General features: G+C 42.9%; 1 protein-coding gene across 8 annotated transcripts in view; it reads left to right on the forward strand.

Moving 5' to 3' along the window:
• LOC123610440 (minichromosome maintenance complex component 3 associated protein) overlaps positions 1 to 20,622 on the forward strand; it is a 57,177-nt gene that overhangs the window by 14,552 nt on the left and 22,003 nt on the right. For all 8 annotated transcript variants that reach the window (XM_045501062.1, XM_045501068.1, XM_045501067.1 and 5 more), the window contains exons 9-17: positions 190 to 458; positions 1,834 to 1,996; positions 4,329 to 4,489; positions 5,393 to 5,631; positions 5,932 to 6,158; positions 7,266 to 7,366; positions 14,314 to 14,445; positions 14,852 to 14,965; positions 20,154 to 20,306. In XM_045501062.1, the coding sequence (XP_045357018.1) occupies positions 190 to 458; positions 1,834 to 1,996; positions 4,329 to 4,489; positions 5,393 to 5,631; positions 5,932 to 6,158; positions 7,266 to 7,366; positions 14,314 to 14,445; positions 14,852 to 14,965; positions 20,154 to 20,306 (1,559 nt within the window). The remainder of the gene's footprint in view (positions 1 to 189; positions 459 to 1,833; positions 1,997 to 4,328; positions 4,490 to 5,392; positions 5,632 to 5,931; positions 6,159 to 7,265; positions 7,367 to 14,313; positions 14,446 to 14,851; positions 14,966 to 20,153; positions 20,307 to 20,622) is intronic.

The following is a 20,622-nucleotide window of genomic DNA, read 5'->3' on the forward strand; positions in this document are numbered from 1 at the left end:
TAAAATGTGCTTCATGCACTTTGTTTCAAATTGATGAGAGAAATTCAGGTAATCCTAATTTTTCTCACATTTGGTTCTTTCTGCATGGAAATAGGTGCATGAGATCTGTGTGTATAGGAGACACGTATGTACGTAAGGTGTGTGGATGAGGTGTGTGCGTGTATAATACTCCCTCTCGTTCATGGCCAGGACATCACACAGCAGCACTTGTGTGACCCTGTGACGGTATCCCTGATTGAGAAGTGTACTCGGTTCCATATCCACTGTGCTCACTTCATGTGTGAGGAGCCCATGTCCTCTTTTGATGCCAAGATCAACAATGAGAACATGACCAAGTGCCTTCAGAGTCTGAAGGAGATGTACCAGGACCTAAGAAACAAGGGTGTGTTCTGTGCCAGCGAAGCAGAGTTCCAGGGCTACAATGTTCTGCTCAATCTCAATAAGGGGGACATCCTAAGGTAAATTTTCAAAGTCAGAAACTAACCTAAGTTGTCTGGAAAAGTAGGGTTTAAACAGGAAGAGAGCTGTTAGGGTTCATGGCAGCTGGCAGTGCAGAGTCTGTCTGGTGTTGAGCGTGGGCTTGACAGTAAGCAGCCTGGGCTGGGATGTGTGCTCTGTTGAGCGGAGGCGCAGGGGGCCCCAGGACAGGGCTGTGCTGACGGCGGCAGTCAGAGTAGGCCCCAGATCCTTTGTGAGAACAGTTTCTCTTTGTCAGTGAGAAGACGAGGAAGGAATCTGCCTGAACAGAAGAGGCAAATGAGGGAGGACAGGGAAGCCCAGGGTGCCCTGTCAAGAGCTGTCAGCAGTTTGCTGTGTCCAGGCATGTTTCCTGTTACATGCGTCCACACACGCCTCCTCAAAGAACTAAGTGATAGGAGAGGAAAAAATTGTGTGAAACGAATGTTTGTAGGGGGATATTAAGAAAGAATGAACCAGGGGCGCCTGGGTGGCGCAGTCGGTTAAGCGTCCGACTTCAGCCAGGTCACGATCTCGCGGTCCGTGTGTTCGAGCCCCGCGTCAGGCTCTGGGCTGATGGCTCAGAGCCTGGAGCCTGTTTCCGATTCTGTGTCTCCCTCTCTCTCTGCCCCTCCCCCGTTCATGCGCTGTCTCTCTCTGTCCCAAAAATAAATAAACGTTGAAAAAAAAAAAAAAAAAGAAAGAAAGAAAGAATGAACTTTAAATACTGATCTGCTACACAGGTGGACATTTATAGGAGAAAACACAGCAGAATCCCCTGAGTCTCTGTCCCTGTTGTTGGTCAACCGGACTTGGTGACAGCCAGTGACTCCTTTATTTCCGAGACTCTCTTATTTATGCTGAAACTGTTTTTTAGCTTACTGTTTTCCCTAAGAACCTTGTTAAACAATATCGAAATGTGTTACTGATTTTTAGTTTTAAAATTCAGTCCCGGAGATAAACTGGTTATGGAAAACAGAAGTGTGGTCTTTTCATGGATGACGGGTGCCTTCTCTTGAGTGGCTCAGTCAGCTGTTCACTTACATAGCAAAGTTAGGTTTTGTTTAGACATCATCATTGTGAAAACAGCTTGCAGTCATTTGGCATTAAAGTAACTCTTTGATAATCCTTAAATTGTTTATTACGTGAATTTGTTTATTTACCATATTTTTAGAGAACACCATTGTTCCCAATCTAGTCCAAGAGTGGCAGCTTCGAAATTACTAATCTAACAGAGTGGCACGTGTCACCCACTATTAAGTCCTTTTTTCTCCATATGGTTGAAATCTTTGTTTTTTTAAATCACATCTGGTTTTCATGGAAATTTTGTCTAATTAAAAATAAAATTCTAATCTCTTTATCTCCTTTAATTGACAGAGAAGTACAACAGTTCCATCCTGCTGTTAGAAATTCCTCCGAGGTGAAATTTGCTGTTCAGGCTTTTGCTGCATTGAACAGTAATAATTTTGTGAGATTTTTCAAACTGGTCCAATCGGCTTCTTATCTGAACGCATGTCTTTTACATTGTTACTTTAATCAGGTGAGTAACGTAGCTGTACTTGAAGAATTGAAAGAAAGCAGATTGTTACTTTTGATATTTAAGTGTTTCTCTATTCTGAGAACATTTCAGCAGGTCCTGGGCTGACTCTTGTGTAACCCTCTCGCGCTAGCCCTCTGAGAGGGTTACTGGGGTACCTTGTTTTACAGGGGTTGGCGCCATTGACTACTGACAGAAAAGGCTGTGCAGTGGAATATACTATTGTTAGGTTCAGATCAGACAAATTTCTTTAGAGTGATATGACTTGAGGGCGCCTGGGTGGCTCAGTTGGTTAAGCATCTGACTTTGGCTCGGGTCATGATCTCATGGTTCATGAGTTTAAATCCTGAATGGGGTAAGCACGAGCCCCGCTTCAGGTGAGTCCCACTTCCCCCCTCCTCCCTTTCCCTCTCTCCCTTGTGGGATTCTCTTATTCTATCATTTCCTCTTTTTCTCTCTCTCCCTCTCTCTCTCTATGCCCTTGCTCACATGCTCCCTCTCTGAATAAAAAAAAATATATATATGACTTGAGTTCAGCATTATTATCATTCACGGAAACTGAAAATCAAAATTTGCACATGCAAAATCCCTAACTTAAAAATCTTAAGTGTTATTTTTGGAATGAACGTGATGATGCTAAATTCGTCCCAATAAATATCTTGAGGGCCTGTTCTTTGTTGAGTACTGTGCTGTGCCTTGGGGTTACAAACCTGGGGAAGACTGGTCTCTTACCTGGTGCTTCACACAGAGCTTGAATGCCAGAAATTCCTCAAGTCAGGTCTTCAGCCCCAGCCCTGACAGCAGACACACTGTGCTGCCCCCCAGCTGTGAGGGGTCTGCTTGGTGGGGAGGAGGCTGCTTGGGGTGGGGGTGTCTCAGGATGTGACCAGCTGGTTCTGTGACTCCAGGTTATTTTTCTTTGGTCACACATCAAGTTCAGTGATAAACAGTGACTAAGCCCATGGTCTTAGTCCAGGCAAACGGTCTTGTGCAAGTCTGCTCACTGTCATGTCTGACAGTTGCCAACAGAACCGAAATTCTGGAACAAATGAAAAGATTTTAAACAACATGCTACTTGTGGAACTCAGTACATTCAACAAATAAAGCTGATAATTAATACTTTGAAATGATTATTTAACATTAGGATGTTGGCCATTTGTTCCCATTTTAACAACTTTGAGCAAAAAGACATCTAAGTGCTTTTTCTTTAGAGAAATAGTGTGTTTGACATGGTCCCATAGGGTTCTTCCTTGTTCACCTCCACCTGCTGTGACTCTTCCAGTCCCTTCAACTCCAGCACACTCCTGCCACAGGGCCTTTGCACTTGCTGTTCCTGCTGCTGTTCTTTCTCCTTACAGAGACATATGGCACCTTCTGGTGTTGTCTTGGTTGCCACCATCTCAGCAGGGCCCACCCTGCCCACCTGCCCTTCTCCCCTGCCTTCTTTCCTTGGTTGCACTGTCACCATTACATGTGCTGTGTATTTCACAGATTCATCTTGTTCACCGTCGGTCTCTCCCTGGCATGCCAGTCATTGGGGCAGGGATTTTGTTTTGTGCATTGTCGTGTGCTCAGCAGTAACCATGCCAGGTGCAAAGTAAACACTGGATAAATACTGGTAGGGTTAAAGAGCGCTGCAAGGGGAAGCAAGGGGTCACCCAGAGTCCTAGCGCCACACGTACACATGTAATTTTTGTTAGCACTTTCCCTTTTTTTTCTTGTTTTTCTAAAGCACTTGTTACAGATTTCGTGTCATTTATGCATTTTTCTGTTTCACTCCATCATCTCTGTGGTAATTTTTATTGCCACACAGCTTTTTGTCAAGTGGATGCATAGTTGACTTTCCACATGACCTGTTTGTTGATGGACAATTTGTTTTCTAGGGTTTCTTTTTTTGTTTTTGTTTTTGTTTGTTTTATTTATTTTTGAGAGAACACAAGTAGGGGAGGGGCAGGGGCGGGGGGAGAGGATCAGAAGCAGGCTTTGCGCTCACAGAGCCCGATGTGGGTCTTGAACTCATGAACTGAGATCATGACCAGAGCTGAAATCACATGCTCAGTCGACTGAGCCACTGATGGTGCCCTGTCTTCTAGGGTTTCTTTTAATTAAAGCCTTCGTGGCCTGACTTTTCCTGTGTCTGAGACTGATTGCTTCGCTTGCATTTCTGGTTATCTTCTGCTGAGCAAATTCCCTGCTGATTGCTAAGCCTAGGCTCCTTAGTGCCAGATTGCTTTCCAGAGGGACTAGAGCAGGACGCTGTGCCCTATGCTGGCAATTCTGTGGCTATGGGATAACTGGCCCCTTGACCCTGTAGTGATTCATCTTGTCTCTTCAGATCCGCAAGGACGCTCTCCGGGCGCTCAACATAGCGTACACCGTGAGCACGCAGCGCTCCACCGTCTTTCCCCTGGATGGCGTGGTGCGCATGCTGCTCTTCAGAGATTGTGAGGAGGCCACAGACTTCCTGAACTACCACGGTCTCACCGTCTCTGATGGGTAAGAGCAGAGAGGTGGCCTCTCTTTGTTTTTGGTTTTGGTTTTTTGTTTGTTTTTAATTCTGATGAGGGTCTGGGAAGTGCCAGCTACATGCCAGGCCCCAGAGGGCACATTCCACATGCTGCCTCCCTGGGGTGCAGGTGAAATCAGCGAGGCTCAGAATGGCTGGGGAGCATCCTCAGGTCACACGCTGCTCGTCAGTGGATTGGAGTTCAGACCCATTTCTTTGCAACTCCAGAATCAGGGTTTTTGACGCATTACTGAAGATCCTACAGGTAAAGGTTAGGGTTTTTCTTCTTCTGTTTCTTGAAGATGACTTGTGCTGGCCCCTGACTGACCACTACCCACCTCTGGTGGTCCAGACAGGCACCGGTGGGCCAGGCCAGGGGCTCCTCCACTGCTTGGAGTCAGTGTCTTGAGAACCTTGTGAAACTCGTGGACCCTCTCCCAGAAAATGGCACCATAACGTGCACCATTTACTCACGTGCGTGCACATGCAGCCAACATCTTATTGCCCATTGGGGTTTCTCCACCCCTTCCCTCCTCTTAACTCCTTATTGCCAGCCCCTTCCTATCTGCTTTCTGCAGTCCTCAAAGAAACGTGGCAGCTTTGGAATAAGACAGGAGCACCTAGGTGTCTGGCGTTCTACGTGTGGCTGTCTACAACTAGGCCGGGAGTCACAAGGCCCGTGTCACAAGGAAATGTCCAGCCTGGCAGCTGTGGGTACTGTGGGCTCAGCTGCCAAATCAGCTTTTACTGCCTCTCTCCTCATTTACACATGGCTGTGGGGTGACCCAATGATGGGGACAGGGCTTTCAGCGTTTCTGCTGGGCACTGAGAAGGTAAAGGTTGGCTTTTTACCTGTGTAACGCCTCTCTGTGGGTTCTTTGTGGTCTGGGTAGCTGTGTTGAGCTGAACCGGTCCTCGTTCCTGGAACCAGAGGGGTTATCCAAGGCCAGGAAGTCGGTGGTTATTACCAGGAAGCTGACAGTGTCGGTTGGGGAAATCGTGAATGGAGGGCCATTGCCCCCCATCCCTCGTCACGCTCCCGTGTGCAGTTTCAACTCCCAGAACAAGTACGTTGGGGAGAGCCTGGCTGCGGAGCTGCCCACAGGCACTCAGAGACCCGGCTTGGACTCAGGTGAGGAGCTGCGTTACGTGACGGAACTAGCTGTCGCCCCTTCAGGAAGCCTCTTGGGAGCCAGGAGCATCTGTCTTGTTTTAAGGGTGAGGGGTAGGTTGGGTGGGTAATGGCTCAGTGCTCATGTCTTCTGCTCCTCTTAAGAGTGGCCCGAATGGCTCCCTGATGTCATAGTGCTTGGTTCCCACAGGTGAAGCACATACCGTCCCCTGTGACATTGCTTGGGAGGGTGGCCAGTAAGGATCACTGTGGGTGCCCAGGGGTTGTCCTGTTTGCCCACACTTGCCTCTTCCCTTGCAGGTGAGGGGAAAGGAGAGGCGTGTGGTACAGAGGCAGATGTGCCCCCACCTGCTCTCCAGCAGCCTCTTCCCATCCCTGCACCCACACCAGCTTCTCTGCCTCACCTCCCGGCACCAACTCCGAGCACAGTGCCTGGCCTCTTCCAGCCACCTGTGCTTGCCCCCCTGCCGCCCCCTGTGCAGCCTGAGTTGCTTCCTCCGAGGCCTGCACCTGCGTACTCTGATGCGGTAAGGAATCTTCCAGATCAGGGCTCTGAGGAGCCAGTTGCGTATCAGTGTCACCAACAGCGTCTGACGTCCAGTCCGACCTCTGTCTGTAGATCACTCCCATGAAGGTGGTTGCGCTTGTGGCTCTAGAATATTCTGAGTGCCAGCCGCGGCAGGTCCTAGGACCCTGGCCCTGGAGGCTTAAGCCTTTGTCTTTTAGGCAAGGAGCTTGGGGCTCCGAGCACAGGCTGCGCCAGGCTCCCTAGCTCTTTGCCTGTGTGTCTGTTTGAAAGGGCTACAGCTAAGACTAGAGAAGGCGCTGAGGGTGTTGTGGAAGTAACGTGACAGGTGAAGTAGGTGCGGCCCTGCATTGAGAACTCTGCAGACGCATGGGTCTCTGTGGACTACCCTCTCCCCTGTGGAGTGGGCTGTGTTGTCTGGTCTCCTGCAGGGGGTCCCGGGAGAGACCCGGCCTGCGGTCACTTGGCCTCTGGTGGCTGAGCTGGGGCTGACGCTCCCCCGTCTTGGGCACGGTTGTCAGAGCAGCTCTTCAGTGCGTCCTGTCTCAGCACCATCTTGTGGCCCTGGTGTGCGTGCTCTGAGTGATACTCGACACCGCTCGCCCCAGAGAGCCAGTGGCCATGTTGACTAGGGACATGTGGGGCCATAGGCACGCAGCACCGTGTGCACACTGGCCACACAGGTTGTGGCATTGGGCTCGTCACCCTGTTGCTTGGGCCGGTTTTGGTCATGATTAAGGAGGCCTGAGAGGATTGTGAAGAATGGCTGCAGAGACTGACGATGTTTGATAGGATGTGGGGGCGGCATGGCGTCACTGAGCAGGCAGCAGGCTTGCCTTGGCCTCTCCAGAAGGCTCCTCTGTGTTCGTTAGCAGGAAACCTTTCCCGAAGCAGCGTAGCCAGTTCCTACGTGAGGACTGTTAGATGCCCTCAGACAAGTAGCCACTGATGGGTCGTGAAGGGAGTTTTTTTTGGCCCCAGAGGGGTTGGTTCTGTGAAGGTTTTCAGTACCCTTAGCCTGTGCAGCTAGATGGGTTTTAAGCTCAGTCTGGATTGAGGCAGTGTTTCTCACTGCCCTTGCCCTGACCCCCACGTGACCTCTCCTTAGGACCTGGCTCAGGTGGTGGATGAGCTCATCCAGGAGGTTCTTCAGAGGGACTGCGAGGAGGTTGGCGCCGCTGGAGCGGCCTTTGCGACCACAGCTCTGGGGTAAGTCCTGCGCCCTTTCTGCTCTGAAGCTGTCTGCTCGCTGGGGCCGAGCCCCATCCCTCTACATTTCCTCTCCGAGAGCTGCGGACAGTCTTGGACGGGAGGTCACACCTGCTCATTCGTACAGGCTTAACTTTGGTCCTGCCCTCTGGGTGGGTGTGACTGTTCGTGTTCCTCACCGTGTCTTTGTCAATGGCACGGAGTTCTTGTTTGTGTGTGCTTTTTGAGCAATGTTAGGTTTATTAAAGTGTGAATTGAAAACCTGTTTTTTCTTAAAACTTTAAACGTGCCTTTAAATTCTAGTAAAGTAAAAATTTGTTTATTCTCTGTTAAGAATTAAAAATACTTTATGTGATCTGGGATTGTTTTACTTTATAAATTTGACGGGTGAAATTTCCTTAAACGTTTTCTATAATTTGCATCTTATACTGTGACGAAATTTCTTTAGAGATTTCAAGTTACACTTACAATTTTTATATATTTGATTCTAATATTTTAAATATTTAGTCTTAATAAATTTAATAATGAAAATCTTTCTGGGGCGCCTGGGTGGCTCAGTTGATTAAGCATCCGACTTCAGCTCGGGTCATGATCTCATAGTTCGTGGGTTTGAGCCCCGTGTTGGGCTCTGTGCTGACAGCTCAGAGCCTGGAGCCTGCTGTGGATTCTGTGTCTCCCTCTCTCTCTATTCTTCCCTGCTCGTGCTTTGATTGTTTCTCTCTCTCAAAAATAAATGAACATTAAAAAAGAAATTTAAATAATGAAAACCTTTCTAAGCGTTTAAAAAACTTTCATAAAGTCAATTAAAGCCAATTAATGTAGTAAATCAGATTCCTTTTTTTTAATGTTTTTTTTTTTTGAGAGAGAGAGAGAGAGAGAGAGAGAGAGGGAGAGAGCACAAATGGGGGAGGGGCAAAGAGAGAGGTAGACAGAGGATCTGAAGCAGGTTCTGTGCTGACAGTGGAGAGTCCAGTGCAGGGCTCGAACTCATGAACCGTGAGATCATGACCTGAGCTGAAGTCAGACACTTAACCTACTGAGCCACCCAGGTGTCCCAGTAAACCAGATTTTTTTTTTTTTTTTAAATATTTATTTTTGAGACAGAGAGAGACCGTGCATGAGCAGGGGAGGGGCAGAGAGAGAGGGAGACACAGAATCTGAAGCAGGCTCCAGGCTCCAGGCTCCAAGCCGTCAGCACAGAGCCTGATGTGGGTCTTGAACTGACAAGCTGTGAGATCATGACCTGAGCTGAAGTTGGATCCTTAACCGACTGAACCACCTGGGTGCCCCTAGTAAATCAGACTCTTAAGGATTTTAAACATGTTTTAAAAATTCTAGGGTGCCTGGGTAGCTCAGTAGGTTGAACTTCCAGCTCTTGATTTTTGCTCAGGTCAAGATCCCACGGTCATGGATGGAGTTGAGCCTTGAGCGCTGAGCCTACTTAAGATTCTTTAGGGGCGCCTGGGTGGCTCAGTCGGTTAAGCGGCCGACTTCGGCTTAGGTCATGATCTCGCGATCCGTGAGTTCGAGCCCCACGTCAGGCTCTGTGCTGACAACTCAGAGCCCGGAGCCTGTTTCAGATTCTGTGTCTCCTTCTCTCTGACCCTCCCCTGTTCATGCTCTGTCTCTCTCTGTCTCAAAAATAAATAAACATTAAAAAAAAAAATTAAAAAAAAAAAAGATTCTTTCTCTCTCGCTCTGCCCTCCCCCCCATTTTGCATGCTTGCTCTCTCACTCACTCTCAAATAAAAAAAAAAAAAATTCTATTACATATGAAACCACACAATGATTAAAAAGCATTATTTTACCTGTATAAATGTAGATGATTCAAAAGGATTAATTTTGTTGATTCATTTTCTTATACTAGAGTCAGATACATATTTTCTGTTTGCTTGAAATAAGAATAAATATGATTTCTGTTGGCTCAACTTATTTTGATAAAAGGTACATAAAAAAAATCAACCATTTTTATGTGTACAGTTCAGTGACATTAAGTACATTAATGGTATCCTTCACCACAGTCTATTTGCAGAACTTTTTTGTCATCCCAAACAGAAGCTATACCCATTAGACAATAGTTTCCCATTCTTCTCTTTCCCCAACTCCTGGTAACCTCTATTCTACTTTCTGTCTTTATGAGTTTGTCTTTTTTAGGTACCTCACATGAGTGGCATCATAATAGTATTTGTCCTTTTTTGTCTGACTTTTTTTAGACACAAGAATGTTTTCAAGTTCATCTACATTGTAGCGTGTGTCAGCATTTTATTCCTTTTTATGGCTGAATAATACTCTATTAAAATGTACAGTTGATCCTTGACCAACATAGGGAGTTAGGGGTGCCAACCCCCTGTGCAGTCAAAAACCGAGTATAACTGGGGCGCCTGGGTGGCTCAGTCAGTTAAGCGTCCAACTTCAGCTCAGGTCATGAACTCCTGGCTCATGGGTTCAAGCCCTGTGTCGGGCTCTGTCTTGACAGCTCAGAGCATGGAACCTTCTTCACATTCTGTCCCTGTCTCTCTCTTTGCCCCTCCCCTGCTTGCGCACTCTCTCTCTCAAATATAAACAAACATTAAATTAAAAGATCAAGTATAACTTTTGACTCCCCAAAATCCTGTTTACAATTTGTGGATTGGAAGCCTTACTGATAATGTCAATAGTCAACATATGTTGTGTATGTGAAGGTATTAAATACCGCATTCTCACAATAAAGTAAGCTAGAGAAAAGAAATGGTTATTCAGATCATCAGGGAAAAAACAAGGAAGAGAAAGTATACTTACAGTATTCTATGTGTAAGTGGTCCTGTGCAGTTCAAACCTGTGTTGTTCAAGAGTCAACTTTACAAACATACGTAACGTGTATCTACACCACATTTTGTTCATTTATTGATGGACCCTTGGGATTATTTCTACCTTTTGATTATGCTACCTTCTGAATAATGCTGTTATGAACATTGGTGTACAAATAACTGATTCCCTGATTGCAGTTCTGATGGGTATAAGCCTAGGAGTGGAATTACTAGATCATATGATCTATTTTTAACTTTTTAAACAACTGCCAAACTATTTTCTGCAGCAGTGGAACCATTTTATGTCTCACCAGCAGTGCACAAGGATTCCATTTTCTCTACCTTCTTGCCAACACATAGTATCTTTTAAAAAAAAAAAAATGTTTTTATAGTAACTATCATAATGGGTGTGAAGTGGTATCTCATTGTAGTTTTTGATTTGCACTTCCCTAGTAACTAATGATGTCGAGCATGTTTTTGTGTGCCTATTGGTCTTTTGTGTATCTTATTTGGAGAAATCTATATTTAAGTCCTTTGGCCATTTTTGAATTGTTTTTTTGTTGTTGAGTTTGTAGGAGTTCTTTTATGTTCTGGATTTTAATCCCTTTTCAGATATATGATTTGCACATATTTTTTCCCAGTCTGTTTGGGGATGTCTTTTCTGTGTCTTTTCACTCTCTTGATAGTGTCTTTCAATCTACACAAGTCTTAAATTTTATAGAGTCCATTTTTTTTGTTTTGCTTTATGTAGTCCATTTTATCTAATTTTTCTTTTGTTGCCTGTGCTTTTGGTGTCATGTTCAAGAAATCGCGAAATCCAACGTTATTATTTCCCTGTGTTTTCTTCTAAGACCTTTATAGTTTTAGCTCTTAAGTGTAGGTCTTCAATCCATGTTGGTTTCGTTTTCATATATGGTGTAAGATGAAGATTCAACATCATTCTTTTGTATATGAGTACTTCGTTTTATCAGCACCAGCTGTTGAAATAACCGTCTTTTCCTCTTTGAATGGTCTTGGCACCCTTGTTGAAAATCAATTGGCCATATATGTGAGGGTTTCTTCCTGGATTCTCTAGTCTGTTCTGTTGATCCATATGTCTGTTTTAGTACCACATAGTTTTGATTACTGTAGTTTTGTAGTAAGTTGTAGTAAGCTTTGAAATCACAAAGCATGAGTCCTTCAAATTTGTTTCTCTTTTTCAAGACAGTTTCACTATTTGGGGTCCCTTGAAATTCCATATGAATTTTAGGATGAATTTTTCCCAAATCTCTTTGGGATTTTGATAGTGATGCATTGAAACTGTTGATTGCTTTGGGTAGTGTTGACATCTTAACATTAAGTCTTCCAGTCTAGGGGCACCTTGTTTACTCAGTTGGTAAAGCAGGTGACTCTTGACCTTGCGGTTGTGAATTCAGTCTCCATGTTGGGCATAGAAGATTACTATTATATATTTAAGGTTTCTAAAAAATGTTGACTCTATTTATTTAATATTTATTTTTGAGAGAGTGCAAGCTGGGGAGGGGCAGAGAGATGGGACAGAGGATATGAAGGGGGGCTCTGTACTGACAGCAGCAAGCCCGATGAGGGGTTCAAACTCATGAACTGTGAGATCATGACCTGAGCTGAAGTTGGGCACTTAACTGCCTGAGCCACCCAGGTGCCCCATAGATTATTTTTAAAGGTTTTTTTCTTTTCTTTCTTTTTTCTTTCGTTCTTTCTCCTTCCTTCCTTCCTTCCTTCCTTCCTTCCTTCCTTCCTTCCAGAGAGAGAGAGGGAGGGAGAGAGCATGCACGTGCATGTGTATGTGTGGAGGGGCAAAGAGAAAGGGAGAGAGAATCCCAAGCAGGCCCCACCTTGTCAGTGTGGAGCCTGACGTGGGGCTCAGTCTCATGAACCATGAGATCATGACCTGAGTTGAAATCAAGACTCAGACACCTAACCGACTGAATCACCCAGGTGTCCCAGATGATTGTTTTTTTTAAAAAGTCTTCCAGTTTATTCACATGGGCTTTCTGTTTGTTCGGGTCATCTTTAATTTCAGCAGTGTTTTGTGTTTTTCATTGTGCATGTCTTTAATTTCCTTGATTAAATTTATTCCTAATTGCTTTATTTTTCACTGCTATTGTAAATCAGATTGTTTTAATTTTATTTTTTTTTCAACGTTTATTTATTTTTGGGACAGAGAGAGCCAGAGCATGAACGGGTGAGGGGCAGAGAGAGAGAGGGAGACACAGAATCGGAAACAGGCTCCAGGCTCTGAGCCATCAGCCCAGAGCCTGACGCGGGGCTCGAACTCACGGACTGCGAGATCGTGACCTGGCTGAAGTCGGACGCTTAACCGACTGTGCCACCCAGGCGCCCCTGTTTTAATTTTATTTTTAGGACGCTCATTGCTAGTGATAGAAATAAATACCATTGAATTTTTGATCCTTATATTCCAGCTTTGCTAAACTTGTTTATTAGTTCTAATAGGTTTTGAGTGGATTTCTTAGGATTTTCTGTGTACAAGATCATGTCCTCAATGAATAAAGTTTTCTTTCTAGTTTAGATGTTTTTTATTTTTCTATAATCTCCAATATGGTATTGAATAGAATCAGCAAATAGGACATCCTTGTTTTGTTCCTGGTCTTAGAGGAGAAACTTTGTCTTTCATATCTGAATCCGATGCTAGCTGTGAGTGTTTCCTATATAGACTATATCGTGTGCAGGAAGTCCCTTTCTATTTCTACTTTTTTTTAGTGTTTTCATCATGAAACTGGTGCTGAATTTTGTCAGATGCTCTTTCTGCATCAATGGAGATGATCACGTGGGTTTTCCCCCCTTCAGTTCATTAATGTGTTTGTATTACATTGTTTTTCATTTGTTGAACTATTCCTTGCATTCCAGGAGTAAATCCCACTAGGTTATTTTGTATAATCTTTTAAATATATTGGTGAATTTTGGTTTGCTGTTTTGTTGAGGATTTTTTTTTTCTCTCAGTATGCATAAAGGATATTGGTGTATGGTTATTTATTTATTTTTGAGAGAATGTGAGTGTGAGCGAGGGGCAGAGAAAGGGAGAGAGAGAATCCCACAAGCTGCAGAGAGAGAGGAAGACAGAGTTCAGAGCTTGGAATGGGGCTCGAGCTCACCCGATGCAGGGGTCAAACTCAAGAACTGTGAGATCACGACCTGAGCTGAAGTCAGATGCTTAACTGACTGAGCCACCCAGGCACCCCTGGTGTGTGGTTGTCTTTTTTAAAAATTTTTCTAACATTTATTCATCTTTGAGAGACAGAGACAAAGCGTGAGACAGAGAGACTTAACCAACTGAGCAACGCAGGCACCCAAGTGTGTGATTTTCTTATAGTGTCTTTGTCTGGTTTTGGTTTCAGATAGAGTAATGCTGGCCTCAAGTGTTAAAAAGTGTTTCTTCCTCTTTAGGTTTTTGGAAGAGTTTGAGAAGGGCTGTTCTTCTTTTAAGTGTTTGATAGAATTAATGGTGAAGCCATCTGGTTCTGGACTTTCCTTTTTTGGGAGGGGTTTTTGGTTTTTATTTTTGTTTTTAAATTTTTTAATTTATTTTTGAGACAGAGAGAGACAAAGCATGAACGGGGGAGGGTCAGAGAGAAAGGGAGACAGAATCTGAAGCAGGCTTCAGGCTCTGAACTGTCAGCATAGAGCCTGACATGGGGCTTGACCTCACGGACCGTGAGATCATGACCTGAGCCAAAGTTGGATGCTTAACCGACTGAGCCACCCAGGTGCCCCTTGGGAGGGGTTTTTGAAGACTGAATCAATCTCTTTACAAGTTATAGGTCTATTCAGATTTTCTTTTTTTTTTAATGTTTATTTTTGAGAGAGAACGTGTGCGTGCACATGAGGGGGGGCGGGCAGGAAGAGATGGGCAGAGGATCCAAAGTGGGTTCCAGGCTGACAGCAGAGGAGGCTAACTCAGGGCTCGAACTTACAAACTGAGATTATGAACTGAGCTACCTGGGCACCCCATTCAGATTTTCTGTTTTTACATGAGTCAGTTTTGATTGTGTGTTTCTAACCACATGCTTAATTTTTATGCTAAAAGCTAAATATATATTTTTTCCTTGCTAATATTAGAAGTTAAGTTATGTGGCTTCCTTGGCTTTTATTTATTTAGAATCATATCCACTTTTCTCTGCATAGTGTTTCCAATGCTGCTATGGAGGAGCTGTTAACAGCTGCAACCACAGGCATTTTGAGGCACATTGCAGCTGAGGAAGTGTCTAAGGAAAGGGAGCGAAAGGAGGAGGAGAGGCGGCAGGCTGAAGAGGAAAGGTGAGTGTGTCGTGTTCCTGCAGTGCGCCTGAGGTCGGGGTGTGTGGACAAAGGACAGAATTCACCCTGGCCTGGGATGCTCTTACTGTTGTCCATTGCACTAGCATGAAACCCATGGCTCACCCAGCATCCTCATGCAGTGCAGCTCAGGGAGTGGGTGGGGGTCCTGAGGCCACACCCACCTTGTGAGCAGCAGCCCTCCGTGTAGCTGGAGGTGGGGGTAAGGGTGGTGGTCAGGGGAGCTGGGGTGTGGGTGACTGTGTGTCATGTCTGGTGGGATTAGAGGAGTGGGCCTGCCAGCTTATGAGGAGGCACAACTCAAATCCCGACCCATGAAGTCACAGAGTGTACTGACACTTTTTATTCTTAAACATTACTCTTGTGCTTTTTTTTCTTTTACCCTTAGGTTGAAACAAGAGAGAGAACTGGTGTTAACTCAGCTGAGCCATGGCCTGGCTACAGAGCTGACAGAACTTGTGGTGACAGAATGCGTGAGGGAAACCTGTTCCCAGGAGTTGAAGTAAATGAAGTTGTGGTTTGAGGGTGTGGGCTGGTGGGACAAAATGGGGTTTTTGAAGTGCTGGGGCCAGGCTGGTGAAGTTCAGGCTAGCTGTGTTTCACTTGGACAGGGGGGTAGCATATCTTTTGGATAGCCAAACAGTAAAATGCCATCCATGTACTTGGTATGTGTTGCCTACAGAGAGGGCCTCACTTACATACATTCTCATCCTCATTGTGGACCCTGCGCTGGGTGTGGGCAAGTGTCTGTTAGCAAAATAATTCATTGGTAGTCTTGTACACCAAGTCATTTACCATTAATTTTCTCAAGTAGGAGGTCCCTTCCCTTGTTTCAGATGTTAAAAGATCATTTTGAGCCATCTCACTTAAGTGTAATTAACATGCAGTGTTATATTAGTTTCAGGTGTACAACATGTTGATTTGAAAGTTTTATAAATTATTCAGTGTTCACCATGATAAGTGTATTCATCACTTGTCATGATGCAACGTAATTACAATATTATTTACTATATTGTCTCTCTTTTTTTTTTAATTTTTTATTTGTAGATATCTTCTCCCATCATTGGGTTGCCTTTTTATTTTGCTGATGGTTTCCTTCACTGTGCTAAACCTTTTTACTTTGGTATAATCTCAGTAGTTTATTTTTCTTTTGTTTCCTTTGCCTGAGGAGACCTACCCATAAATATGTTGCTAAGGCTGATGTCCCAAGAGATTGCTGCCTATGTTTTCTTTTAGGAGTGTTAAGGTTTCAGGTCTCAGATCTCAGATTGAGGTTTTTAATCCATTTTGAGTTCATATTTCTGTGTGTAGTGTGAGAAAGTAGTCCAGTTTCATTCCTATGCATGTAGCTGTCCAGTTTTCCCTACACCATTTGTTGAAAAGATTGTCTTTTCCCCATTGTATGTTCTTGCTTCCTTTGTTTATAGACAATTGACCATGTAGGTAGGGGCCCTCTATCCTGTTCCAATAGTCTGTGTGTCTCTTTTTGTGCCAGTACCATACTATTTTGATCACTATAGTTTTGTAGATTATGAAATCTAAGAGTGTGATACTTTCAACTTCGTCATTCTTTCTCAAGTTTGGTTTGACTATTTGAGGTCTTTTTGGTTCCATAAAGATTTTAGGATTATTTGTTTTCATTCTGTGAAGAATGCTATTGGTGTTTTGATAGAGATTATATTGAATTTGTACATTGCTTTGGGTATTATGGACACTTTATTAATATTAACTCTTTCAACTCATGAGCATGGAATACCTTTCCATTTGTGTCCTCTTCAGTTTCTTTAATCAGCGTTTTATAGTACAGGTCTTTTACCTCATTGGTTAAATTTATCCTTGCTATTTTATTCTTTTTGGTGCAACTGTAAATGGTATTGTTTTCTTAATTTCTCCTTCTACTTCATCATTAGTGTAAAGAAATGCAACAAATTTCTGTGTATTAATTTTGTATCCTACAACTTAATTGAATTCATTTATCAGTTCTTATAGTTTTTTGGTGGAGTCTTTAGGGTTTTCTGTATGTAGTATCACATCATCTGCAAATAGTGACAGTTTTACTTTTTTAACAATTTGGATGTTTTTATTTCTTTTTCTTGTTTTATTGCTGTGGCTGGGACTTCCAATACTATGTTGAATACAAGTGGTGAGAGTGGGCATCCTTGACTTGTTATTGATCTTAGAGGAAAAGCTCTCAAGTTTTTCACCGTTGAATATGATGTTAGCTGTGAGTTTTTCATGTATGGCTTTTATTATGTTGAGGCTTTTATGATGTTTATTACTTCATTTTGTTGAGGGTTTTTTATTATGAATGGGTGTTGCATTTTGTCAGACCCTTTTTCTGCATCTGTTGAGATCATATGGTTTTTATCCTTTCTTGTGGTGTGTCACATTGATCGATTTGTGAATATTGACCAACATTTGCATCTCTGGAATAAATCCCACTTGACTGTGGTGAATAATGTTTTAATGTATTGTTGTATTCAGTCTGCTACTATTTTGTTGAGGATTTTCGCATCTGTGTTCATTAGAGAGATTGGTCTGTAATTTTCTGTTTTTGTAGTATCTTTGTCTGTTTTGGTATTAGAATAGTGCTGGTTTTGTAGAATGAATTTGGGTGTTTTGCTTCCTCTTCTCCTTTTTTGGAATATTTTGAGAACAGTAGGTATTAACTCTTATTTAAATATTTGGTAGAATTTACTTGTGAAGCCATTTGGTCCTAGACTGTTGTTTGTTGGCAGTTTTTTGATTACTGATTCCATTTCATTACTAGTAACCTTTTGAAATTTTCTGTTCCTTCCTATTTCAGTTTTAGAAGATTGTGTGTTTCTAGGAATTTATCTATTTCTTCTAGGTTGTCCAGGTTGTTGGCATATAATTTTTCATAATATTTTCTTATAATCCTTTGTATTTTTGTGGTGTCAGTTGTTATTTCTTCTTCATTCCTTATTTTATTTATTGGAATCCTCTCTTTTTTTGGATGAGTCTGGCTAAAGGTTTATCAGTTTTGTCTATCTTTTCAAAGAACCAGCTCTTGGTTTTAGTAATCTTTTCTATGACTGTCTACTGTCAGTTTCATTTATTTTTGCTCTAATCTTTACTACGTCTTTCCTTCTATAAGCTTTGAATTTTGTTTGTTCTTTTTTTCCCTAGCTCCTTTAGGTGTAAGGTTAGGTTGTTTGAGATTTTTCTTGTTTCTTGAGCCTGCATCACTATAAACTTCCCTCTTGGAACAGTTGCATCCCAAAGATTTTGAACTGTTGTGTTTTCATTTTCATTTGTCTCCATATATATATGTATATATATTTTTTTCTTTTTTGATTTCTTGGTGGACCCATTCATTTTTTAGTAGCATGTTGTTTAGCCCCCATGTATTTGTGTTCTTTCCAGATTTTTTTGTTGTAGTTGATTTATAGTTTTGTACTGTTGTGTTTGAAAGAGATGCTTGATGTGATTTCAGTCTTCTTAAATTTATTGAGACATGTTCTGTGGCCTAACATGTGATCTGTCCTGGAGAACATTCCGTGTACACTTAAAGAATGTATTCTGCTGTTTTTGGATGAAATGTTCCATATATAACTGTTAGGCCCAGCTGGTGTGAGATGTTGTTCAAAGAGACGGATTCCTTGTTGATTTTCTGTCTGGATGATCTATCCATGAAGTAAATATGGTGTTAAAGTCCTCTGTGATTACTGTATGTATTACTGTCGGTTTTTCTTTTTTGTCTATTAACATTTGCTTTATGTATTTAGGTGCTTCCATGGTGGGTGCATAGATACTTACAATTGTTATGTCCTCCCGTTGGGATTGTTTCCTTTATCATTATGTCTCTTGTCTGTGTTTTGTCTCTTGCTATGATTTTTGTTTTAAAGTTTACTTTGTCTAAGTATTGTTATCTTGGCTTTTTTTCCCCCTCATTTGCATGGTATATGTTTTTCACCCCTTCACTTTCAGTCTATGTGTCTTTAGGTCAGATGTGAGTCTCTTGTAGGCAGCATTTAGATGGGTCTTTTTTTTTTTTTTTTATGTGTATTTATTTTTTGAGAGAGAGACTGTGACAGCGTGAGTGGGGGAGGGGCAGAGAGAGACACACAGGATACGAAGCAGGCTCCAGGCTCTGAGCTGGGGCAGGGCTCAAACTCATGGACCACAAGATCATGACCTGAGCTGAAGTTGGGCGCTTAACTGACTGAGCCACCCAGGTGCCCCTATGTATCTTATTTTTTTAATCCATTCAGTTACCCTGTATGTTTTGATTGGAGCATTTACATTTAAAGTAATTATTGATACGTACATACTTATGGCCATTTTGTTAACAGCTTTCTGTTTTTTCTGTAGTTTTTCTCTGTTCCTTTATTTTGCTCTCTTCACTTGTGGTTTGATGGCTTTTTTTACTACTATGCTTGGATTCCTTTCTCTTTATTTTTTGTGTGTCTAGTATAGGTTTTTGATTTGTGGTTACCATGAGGCTTATATACTATAACATCTTATATGTTTAGTAGTTTATATTAAGTTGATGGTTGCCTAAGAACTTTATTAATTTCACTGTCAAGCTTCAGGGAAGAAAGAAGTTCAGTGTGCAGGGAAATCTGTCTTTGTGCTTAAACCACCCTGAGGTAGCCCTGAAAGTGATGGACTGTACTATGGCCGAGCACAGATTCCATTGCAGATGGAGGACACAGCGAGGAGGCAGAGTGTTTTGTTTAATGTTTCTTTGCATCTTTAATAATTGGGAGTCTATTTCCCTGTTTAAGCACGAAACCTCACAAGTGATGGATCAATGTCTGTTCTTAATCCCAGGAAGGAGTGTTAGGAGATATGTAAGAGCTGGGACTTGATATATTTTTCCACAGTCCCAGGAGATCTGGGCTTCAGCTCAGCACCAGGACTGTCTCCACCTGCCATAGAGGACTATTGAAAATATGTCTTGCTTGTTTAAGCTTCTTTGATTTTGTGACTAAATATATCTGGTAAAATTGTTTGTGCTCCCTTGGTTGACAGAATTTTGTCATAAAAATCTCATTTAGATGCTGGTTTATCTTGAGGGCCACTGCCATTTGAAACACGGGCTGCCAATCTTGGCTGCCGGCTCTTGGGACACTTTTAATTGCAAACATCGGATAGTGCTGATGAGAAGGTGTTGTAGTTATTTTAATGGTCACTTGAAAATGAAAATTTGTAACTAATTTAAGACAAAAGTTTATTTATTGACTGTTTACAAGGGCCTGATTGGACCTATAATCTAGTAGCCTATACCACTTTTGTCTTATATACACACTCTGTCTTAACAGGTCTGTGCATTAAGTAAAATGAAAATCTTTTTTTTTTTTTTAATATTTATTTACTTATTTTTGAGAGAGAGAGAGAGAGAGAGCAAGCGTAAGCAGGGGAGGAACAGGGAGAGAAGGAGACACAGAATCCAAAGCAGGCTCCAGGCTCTGAGCTGTCAGCACAGAACCTGATGCGGGTCTCATGAACCGTGAGATCATGACCTGAGCTGAAGTCAGATGCTTAACTGACTGAGCCACCCAGGCGCCCCAAAGTAAAATGAAAATCTTAAAGCTTCTCTTGTGGCAGAGGCACAATTGCATTTCAGTAGTAAGGATGTGGGATCTTGCCAGTTTTAGGGCAAGCTCTCAATGTATGCAGGCCCTGGGTACAGTGTCTCCCATCTTGATTATCCTCTTCTATAGGAATGCCGTGGAGACAGACCAGAGAGTCCGCATGGCCCGTTGCTGTGAGGATGTCTGTGCTCACCTGGTGGACTTGTTTCTTGGGGAGGAAATTTTCCAGACTGCAAAGGAGACCCTCCAGGAACTGCAGTGCTTCTGCAAGTATCTCCAGCGGTGAGTCCTGTGTCCTTACAGATGAAATGGATGCATGTGGGGAGAGCCTTTTACAAAGATGATACTTTCAGATATAGTCCATTATACATACCCACGAATATGCTCCTTCCTAAAGGGTAAACGCTAAGGGATAAATAAGGAATTAGATTGGGGGCTGTTTTGTATTTTGACAAGTATTCATAGGTTGCTCCCTGTCGTTTACCTAATGCTTTTGATGCAGGGAGATGGCTCTGAATAAGCCAAATTCTAGCTGTATGCACCCACATGGATGAATTTCTAAAACTTATATAAGTGAAAAAAAGCAGTTTTTAGGGAA

The sequence above is a fragment of the Leopardus geoffroyi genome, chromosome C2 (assembly GCF_018350155.1).
Source record: "Leopardus geoffroyi isolate Oge1 chromosome C2, O.geoffroyi_Oge1_pat1.0, whole genome shotgun sequence".
Lineage (NCBI taxonomy): Eukaryota > Metazoa > Chordata > Mammalia > Carnivora > Felidae > Leopardus > Leopardus geoffroyi.